Raw genomic sequence first — 9,840 nt, forward strand, 5'->3', positions numbered from 1 at the left:
AAATCCAATCCTTTCCATTTTATGGGAGGGGAGTTCGTGTTTCTCCCATGTATTTTCTGTTAAGATGCCAGGCTTTTGAAAGGGCAGACAGACCCGAGACTGAATTCTGCCTCTGCCACTTACTTAGTTGTGTGACCATGAACAAGACATTTCATTCAGTCTCAGGTTCTTCAGCTACAAAACAGGGATATTAGGATCCACCTCAAAACGTTGTGGCAGAGATTAATAACATGAAATGAGAGAAAGTGGTTGAGAGGCCATAACATGGTGGCTTTGATAAGAAGTATCAAAACAAAAATGCTTCTGGACTTCAGTATCTGTGTCCACAGAACACATGCTCCTTCTGGACGCTCTCAGGACAACCATAACCAGACACAGGGGCATTTGGGAACAAATCTTCTGTTCCCAAGGGAGGCAGGGAAGCCCTTACTTCCACGAATGGGAAGGCGCAGCATAAGCAATCTAGGAGAGCCTGGCCCCTTCACATGAATTCAAAGTACAGACCACAGAATGGACCTAGAGTTGGCCTTAAGCAGATATCATCTGTACCCTATGACCTGCCTCCTATGTTTACAGCCTAGTAAAATGAGCCCAGAGGATTCCAGACTCTCCCAGCCAGTCTAGTCCACATGGGTAGCCTGTGTGACTGCCCCAGGATCCAGCCACAAATGAACGTATTTGTCTGTTCATTCAGGGTATCTCTCAGCCAGTCCTTTGGTCAGCTCACAAACATGTATTGATCATCCACTAAATCATTGCGGGTAAACCACCATGGAGCTACAGTGAATAGAATTTGGTGCCTGCCCTCAACTGCCTGGGAATCTAGCAGGGGAGACAGGTCAACAATGAGCTAAACTCTACAGAAAAACAAAATAAAGGGTACACTAATGAAGGTGGAAGCAAAAAGACAAGAGCAATTTATTCTACCTGAGAAGGGGCATATGACTCAATCCTTAACTGAGTAGAATAGAATATGCTGTTGTTAGGTAGGGGAGTAAGAGCAAGCATTCTAGGCTGAGGAAGTGGCCTAAGGTACATAGGCTTAGAAGTGTGAGTTGTGCATGGGGCTGGCCTACCCCATGTGTGAGAAGCAAATAGAGCTGTGGTTGACAGAGAGGAGCCCATTTAAGATGAGGGCCACATTTGTCTTCCCCACTGCATTGTGCTGTAGGGCACAGACATGGGCTCTGGATTCAGCCAGCCCTGGGTTTGAATTTCACTCTGTCACTTCCTAGCTTTATAACCTTGGCCAAGTTTCATCATCTTGCTGATCCTCAGTATCCTTATATGTAAAATGATTGTCATGAAGGATGCATGAGACAAAGTACAGAAAGTGCTTAGCATAGCACCTGGTATATAAGTTGCTCCATAAGTTATATTAGTAGTTTCATTTTTAAAAAATGAGATCAGGTAATTTATAGATTCAATGCCATCACCATTAAGCTACCAATGACTTTCTTCACAGAATTGGAAAAAACTGCTTTAAAGTTCATATGGAGCCAAAAAAGACCCCGCATTGCCAAGACCATCCCAAGCCAAAAGAACAAAGCTGGAGGCATCACGCTACCTGACTTCAAACTATACTACAAGGCTACAGTAACCAAAACAGCATGGTACTGGTACCAAAACAGAGATATAGACCAATAGAACAGAACAGAGCCCTCAGAAATAATACCACACATCTACAGCCATCTGATCTTTGACAAACCTGAGAGAAACAAGAAATGGGGAAAGGATTCCCTATTTAATAAATGGTGCTGGGAAAATTGGCTAGCCATAAGTAGAAAGCTGAATCTGGATCTTTTCCTTACTCCTTATACGAAAATTAATTCAAGATGGATTAGAGACTTAAATGTTAGACCTAAAACCATAAAAACCCTAGAAGAAAACCTAGGTAATACCATTCAGGACATAGGCATGGGCAAGGACTTCATTTCTAAAACACCAAAAGCAATGGCAATAAAAGCCAAAATTGACAAATGGGATCTAATTAAACTAAAGAGCTTCTGCACAGCAAAAGAAACTACCATCAGAGTGAACAGGCAACCTACAGAATGGGAGAAAGTTTTTGCAATCTACCCATCTGACAAAGGGCTAATATCCAGAACATACAGAGAACTCAAACAAATTGACAAGAAAAAAACAACCCCATCAAAAAGTGGGCAAAGGGTATGAACAGACACTTCTCAAAAGAAGACATTCATACAGCCAACAGACACATGAAAAAATGCTCATCATCACTCGCCATCAGAGAAATGCAAATCAAAACCACAATGAGATACCATCTCACACCAGTTAGAATGGCAATCATTAAAAAGTCAGGAAACAGGTGCTGGAGAGGATGTGGAGAAATAGGAACACTTTTACACTGTTGGTGGGATGGTAAACTAGTTCAATCATTGTGGAAAACAGTGTGGCGATTCCTCAAGGATCTAGAACTAGAAATACCATTTGACCCAGCCATCCCATTACTGGGGATATACGCAAAGGATTATAAGTCATGCTACTATAAAGACACATGTACACGTATGTTTATTGCAGCACTATTCACAATAGCAAAGACTTGGAATCAACCCAAATGTCCATCAGTGACAGACTGGATTAAGAAAATGTGGCACATATACACCATGGAATACTATGCAGCCATAAAAAGGATGAGTTTGTGTCCTTTGTTGGGACATGGATGCAGCTGGAAACTATCATTCTCAGCAAACTTTCGCAAGAACAGAAAACCAAATACCGCATGTTCTCACTCATAGGTGGGAATTGAACAATGAGATCACTTGGACACAGGAAGGGGAGCATCACACACCGGGTCCTATTGTGGGGAGGGGGTAGGGGGAAGGGATAGCATTAGGAGATATACCTAATGTAAAGGACGAGTTAATGGGTGCAGCACACCAGCATGGCACATGTATACATATGTAACAAACCTGCACGTTGTGCACATGTACCCTAGAACTTAAAGTATTATATATATATATATATATATATATACACACACACACACACACACACAATTTTAAAAGTCAAAAAAATTAGATAATAGGAATAAAGGCACAATTACAATTAAATTGTTCTAAAGGCTGCAATTGGTCTAATGAACTGGGTCATCTGCAGAATGCATTTTGGACTGCTTGTTTGGAAGGCAGCAAAGAAGAGTTTTCATGGGCTTTGGTGTTTGACATCCCTGGCCTGCAGTCTCAGTGCCTCCACTTACAAGTTGTGAAGCCTAACACAAGTTATGTAACATCCCTGAAATTCAGTTTCCCTGTCTGCAAAATGGGATACAATGGCTGTCTCAACAGGGTTACTGAGAAGCTTAAAAGAGATAACAGATAGAAAGTTCCTGGCACAAAGGAGGCAGGCAGCCAAAGGCAGCTATTATTGTTTCAGCTGAAAGCTTTATCTCCAAACCTTCAAGCCTTTAAGGTTTATTTTTTGAAATTAGAAAATGTGGTCTCATTAGAGCCATCAGTTGGAACACACTCACACACATGAGGCCAGAGATAGGATATCCTGTATCCAACTTGAGCCAGGTTGCTAATATTCCCCCCATCCCTGCATGAAGAGTCCCTTGCTTTGTTCTAGTAGCCCAACCCTGGCCACTTTACACAATCCATTTCCCATCATTATTTTTGTCAGAGCTCTGAGACCTATTCTTGGTTTTATGTGATTCCATCCCTACCAAGTCCAGCTGCAAATACCTAATTTGGTGATGAAGCCAATTTAAACACTGAACAAGAGTCTTCTGGGAGGCAAGAGTCAGATGTCATGGGACAGGGGAGCAGAAGCAAAAGTCTGAAGGAAACCTAAGAGCTACTGCCAGCATCACCCCTGAGTGTGCAAGGTGAGCAACCTGCCTTATCCATACATCCACACTTTCCACCCTCCACCACCACTACCCCACTATTCCATCCACAGGCCGTGATCCTGAGATGGAAGGTGCTTTATCTCCAAATTTATATTGTTTACTCCAAGGAACTCTAGATCTTGGGGTTGTAAATAAGAGGGTGGAAAGGAGCAAGTGAAGTACCTTGGCAGACTGAAGATGAAGCCAACAGCAGCTGAAGGGCATCAGACTGTTTACTTGCTTCTAAACATCAGGAGTCAAGAACAGGCCCCACAGGAGCCTCCTAGCCACACTATACATAAAGGAAGTAATACCTGCTCTCTAAGTCAGGGAAAAATGGAGCAGGTTTTCCAGCCACTGCCTTCACGGCCATTCACTTTGGACAACCCTGCATGCCGTTTCCATGGAGTTGCTCCTTCTCTGGGGCCAGTGATGCCAAATCCAGCAAAGGAGAAGTCCCCTGAAGAGCTCACAGAAGGGCAACCTAGCAACCTGTCCTTGAGCCAGGAAATGAAAGAGCTATATCAGCAACAGAGAGCTGTGGTTTGGGGGTTAGGTTAAATGGGGTTTTATTTCTCACACTTCTTCGTCAAGCATGGCTTGAAGAAGGAAGATGTTATGACAGACCCATTTGAAAATCTGCAAAGCTGTGGACTCAGAAGAATGTACGGAGTCCAGATTCTTTGCATACAATTCCAGGAAGGACCGCGGGTAGGAATCTGCTCTGGAGTTACATTTCATGACAGATATGCCATGGACAGATACACTGATAACAGGCCCATTTACTTATAACCTTCAGCATCACGTGGTGGTGTTTAGAACAGTGGTTCACGAATCTCTCTACACCTCAGAATCAACTACAGGGCTGGTTAAAACTACAAATCACACTCTTCATGCCTAGTCCTAGTACATCAAAATCCCCCAGGGGTAAGGCCCAATAAGCTGCATTTATAACAAGCTCTCCAAAATGGGTCGGAGGCAGCCCACCTTGTACTCACACTTTGGTTAATAGCATGAGTTCTGGATTCAGAGACTTGGTTCAAATTTTGGCTTCACCTTGTATTTTCAGATAAATCATTTTACCTCTCTGAGCCTGGCCTCTTTGGGGTCACAAAGGGCTGTAGAAATAATGTTGCTTTTAAAAAACAGGCAGCTTGTGTTAAAAAAACAAAAAAGCAAAAGAAAAAAAGATTAATAATAATAAAAAAAGAAACAAGAAAGAAAAGTGTCAAAAAGAGTTTCCTCTTCTGTACAATGGGCACCATAAAGGTTGCCTCCATCTTCCCTCAGCCCTGTCCCCACTACCTCCTCACCCCCTCCCTCAGCACTATCATCACATTGAGACTGCTGTTGAGATGGTTTGAGACTACCTGTGCAAAAATACTCTCCAGGCAGCGCTGCAGGGCAAAGAATTAGCATCTAGAGAGCAACATACAGGTGCTAGGTTGGATGCTGTAACTTATTTGCTGCAGGATACAGGCCAAAACGAGTAACCTCTCTCTCTCTGGCTCAGTTTCTTCATCTGTGAAATGGAGATAACGGTTCTTGCTCACCAATTCTATGCAATCCCAAGTTGGTCCTCCCATCCTGGCCTTGGTTTTTCTCCACTATCCCTTAATCTGACAGAACAGAGGAGTGTTGGCAAGGGGCAGCCTTTGAAGTCAGACATGTTGACTTGGGTGTCAGCTCTTAGCTCTGCACTTCCTAACTGTACTGCCTGGGTGCTTCAGTCCTTTCCTGTTAAATGGGTACGCTGCTACCTCCTTCACAGGGCTGCTGAGAAGAGGAAAGGAGATGTCCACGCAGGCGCCTCTGCACACAAAAAGCACTCAGTAAACGCTGTTTCCCCCCTTCCGCCTATACAAAGGTGAGGAACTCTCATTGTTCACTTGGTTTCTGTCCCACCTCGTGTTTAAGGCATCCGGTCTCAAAGCCGGGAGGAGAGCCGAGGTGGAAGGGGATAGGGAGAAGGGAAGCGATGGGGTAGCAGCAAACTCACGGATGAAAGGGAAATGGGCCCAGTCCGTGCTTCCGAGCTGCACTTGACGCCGTGCCGGCTCCCGCGCCTGTCTGCCGCAGCCCCCGCCCTCCCGCACCCCCTTCTTGCTAGCAGTAGCTTCGGGGCCGGAGGCTGCGCGGGGAGGCCGCCCCCTCGCCCCGCTGATTGGCCGCGTCGCCCGGCTCGTCACGCTCTTTTGTCTCAATGGGCAGAGACTGAAAGCAACCGCTGCTGCCCGGAGGGCCGAACTGGAGGGTGGGCGCAGCCTTGGCTGCCTTGGGAACCGCGCTGCCTCAACTCGGCTACCCCTTGCTGGGCGGTCATGCGAAGCTCTCGCTAGGTCTGGCAGCCCCGGGTCGCTTAGCGGCCGAGGAGGCGCCAGAGATACCGTTCCCCTGCAGAGCTACGGGGACCGGAAGGCAAAACAGAGCTGTCGACGCGGGAGCACATGCTGCCTACCAGTGGAGCGCAGGTAAAGAAAGAGCGCGCGATTGCCCGGCGCGGAGAGGGGTGGTGGAAGCCCCGCCAGGACTGGGCGGCGCCTGGCTTGGAGAATCAGTAACTGCGAGGCAGGGGATGGAGCATTCCCTTGGCCTGGTTGCGCTGAGGAAGGAGTTGTGGTTCATCTGGATGCTGCCAACTGGGTAGGATTTAGGATTTGCCTGGATTAAGGTGGGTCGTGGTGTTGTCGGAGATCGGGGGTGTTGTCGGGCATCGGGGGTGGGGGTGTGTTCGGGGAGGTGGCAAGGGGCGGGAGGAGACGATCGCAAGCTGTCTTGAACCCCTTTTGCATCTCCTCCTCTCTTCCTGGGAAGGAATATGGGGGTGGGAGGTTATCCAACTTCCAGTCTCTTTCTCCCTGGCAGGTCATCAAAGCCAAATCCGAACTTGGATTCTGTGCGGCGGATTGCAGAGCTGGTAGGGCGAGGGTCTCCCGGAGGAAATGTAAGGCGGGGTGGGGATGGGGGCAGGAGGCACTTTGGCTTGCGTTCAGAAGGGAACTTTCCGCCTGGTGACAGTGAAGCTGGTGGAGAGGAGGTATCAGGTTTTCAGATGAAGCTGCTTCCAATCCTTCCTTTCCCTCCTTCGCGTCACAGTCTTGAGGCCCTGAGGACTGGGACCTGCGACCCCCAGTGGACAAAAGTCGGCTCTACCCCAGAGGTTAATTTTCTCACGGCAGGCACCTGTTGCAGAGGCTGCACGTAAAATAAAGGCGAACGCTAGTTTCCGAGTTCATGTAAGAATCTGAGAAATAACGGGGGAAACGTTGACAAGGGGATGTGATTGAGACCTGAGGCCATGAGGTTAATGGTTTCTTATTACCATAAATCTGTGACCCACAACCATTGAGTTCCGTTTTGAGGGCCCAGTATAAGCTCCAAACACTATGTCATCTAGAATTAGAAGCAACAGTTGTCGCCCCTCCTGGAGTACAGGCAGGAGTGGATGGATGTGGCTCTGAAAAACTACCTACTAGTCCAAGGAAACCTGCTAGCTCTGGAATGTTGTAATTGCCAGTCTCCTGCAGGGTATTGTTAAGGCACTGGGCAGATATAAAATGCACTACAACGTTATTCAGGAAGATCGAGAATGCTACTACAGACTGCTTCCCCACAGCCCACTATCTTATTAACCGTTTTTATTTTCCTTAGAATCCCTACTGAAATACAAGGCAGGCACAGCCCATGAACGTTGCTTTGGAGAATCCTGCAGATAAGGCTTATTCCAAAAAGCGCGAGTATCTTGTTGTATTCAGATACCCTATCGTCGTCAGTCATGGCTAGCATCATTGCGCGTGTGGGTAACAGCAGGCAGCAGAATGCACCTTTGCCGCCTTGGGCCCATTCCATGTTGAGGTCTCTGGGGAGGAGTCTCGGTCCTTTCATGGTCAACATGGCAGAGAGAAACATGAAGTTGTTCTCGGGGAGAGTGGTGCCAGCCCAGGGGAAAGAAACCTTTGAAAACTGGCTGATCCAAGTCAATGGGGTCCTGCCAGATTGGAGTATGTCTGAGGAGGAAAAACTCAAGCGCTTGATGAAAACACTTAGGGGCCCTGCCCGGGAGGTCATGCGTTTGCTTCAGGCGGCCAACCCCAACCTAAGTGTAGCAGATTTCTTGCGGGCCATGAAATTGGTGTTTGGGGAGTTTGAAAGCAGTGTGACTGCCCATGGTAAATTTGTTAACACCCTGCAGGCACTAGGGGAGAAAGCCTCCCTTTATGTGATCCGTTTAGAGTTGCAGCTCCAGAATTCAGGCTGGCATCCTAGCTGAGAAAGATGCAAACCAGACTGGCTTGCAACAGCTTCTTTTAGGCACCGAGCTGAATAGGGACCTGTGCTTCAGGCTTAAATTTAAGCATCTTCTCAGGATGTATGCAAATGCGCAGGAGCGGCTTCCCAATTTCCTGGAGTTAATCAAGATGATAAGGGAGGAAGAGGATTGGGATGATGCTTTTATTAAACGGAAGCGGCCGAAAAGGTCTGGGCCAATTATGGAGAAGGCAGCCAGCCCTGTGGCATTTCAGGGTGCCCAGTCAATAACAATCGGCAGTGCTAACTGTAACTGCAACGTGATAGAAATAGATGATACCCTTGATGACTCCGATGAGGATGTGATCCTGGTGGTGTCTCTGGACCCTCCACTGACACCCACAGGTGTCCCTCCCTTCAGAGGAAGAGCCAGACCTCTGGATCAAGTGCTGGTTATTGATTCCCCCAACAATTCTGGGGCTCAGTCTCTTTCTACCAGTGGTGGTTCTGGGTATAAGAATGATGGTCCTGGGAATATTTGTAGAGCCAGGAAGTGAAAATACACAATCTGCTGTTCATATTGTGGTAAGGAGGGCCACTCAGAAGAAACCTGTGACAATGAGAGCAACAAGGCCCAGGTTTTTGAGAATCTGATCATCACCCTGCAGGAGCTGACACATACAGAGGACAGGTCAAAAGACGTCCCTGGAGAACACAGTGATGCTTTTGAGCCACAGTAAGGATCTAGACCCAGCCCTAAATGAGTTCTTAACTGTATTCAGAGTAATGGGAATAACAGGAGAGGAGGGTGGGTTTCTAACTGCATGAATCCACAAAGCAGTTTTCCTTTGGGAAAGAGAAGAGGTCTTGCATACCAGCACAGTGGAGGGGAATGGTGTGACCTCTGTCCATGCTCCCTTCTCTGCTGGCTTAAGAGTCTGTTCTCCATGTGTCTATTTCTTTGATGACTTTCTACTTTTTATGAAAGGAGCAACTTTTCAATAAACCTTCAAAAATAAAGGAAGATACAAAAACTAAAGTACAAATTACCTGAAACTCAGCACCCTTTTGTAACCATTGTCAGCCCTTTGGTGAATGTCCTTCCAGATATCTCCCTGTACCTGTGTACCCAGATAGATACATGTATAGATAAGAGTGATCAAATATAAATGCTGTTCTATACTGTGTATTTTTCACCAAATAATATATCTTGTGGACTTCTATGTCAATGAATATATATAAACATCTTATTTCATATCTCTGTGTGATGTTACTTTTAGAAAGATAAAGAAAAATGAAACTAAATATAGAAGCTATAAGTGGGGGTCATACTAGGAGGATGGGTTTTTATCAACCTCATTTATAGGAAAGGAGAAAGGAAACTGAAATGGACTGAATATCTCCCATACAACCCCTTAACTGACCTGTCTCCTAGGTCATAAAGCCAACTCCTGCACCCATGAGTTAATAATGTTCCAATGTTTTCTTCTTGAATATATCATGAGACATCAGATGGGGAACAGCAGGGACAAAAATTGAAAATGGGTATTCCAGAGGCTCCATTCCTGTTTGTATTGGGAAGGGACAACTACTCCTGCCCCATCTCTTGACCTCAGATTAGAGGGTGATAAAAGATGACATGTGACCTCTATCCCCGAGGGTCCCAACTTTCTTGTAGGTACAGTAGTCCCTATCCTCACAAAGAGGTCAAGACTGGCAAGGTGCAGGGAGGAATGATT

General features: G+C 46.3%; 1 protein-coding gene across 1 annotated transcript; it reads left to right on the top strand.

The window, feature by feature from the left end:
* The first annotated feature begins 7,628 nt into the window (after window positions 1–7,628).
* ZCCHC18 (zinc finger CCHC-type containing 18) lies at window positions 7,629–9,349 on the top strand. The gene is given in 2 exon segments (XM_025372772.1): window positions 7,629–8,101; window positions 8,103–9,349. Coding segments are annotated over 2 exon segments (1,212 nt in total). The 3' UTR covers window positions 8,842–9,349.
* The last annotated feature ends 491 nt before the right edge of the window (window positions 9,350–9,840 follow it).

This window comes from Theropithecus gelada, chromosome X (assembly GCF_003255815.1).
Source record: "Theropithecus gelada isolate Dixy chromosome X, Tgel_1.0, whole genome shotgun sequence".
Taxonomy (NCBI): domain Eukaryota; kingdom Metazoa; phylum Chordata; class Mammalia; order Primates; family Cercopithecidae; genus Theropithecus; species Theropithecus gelada.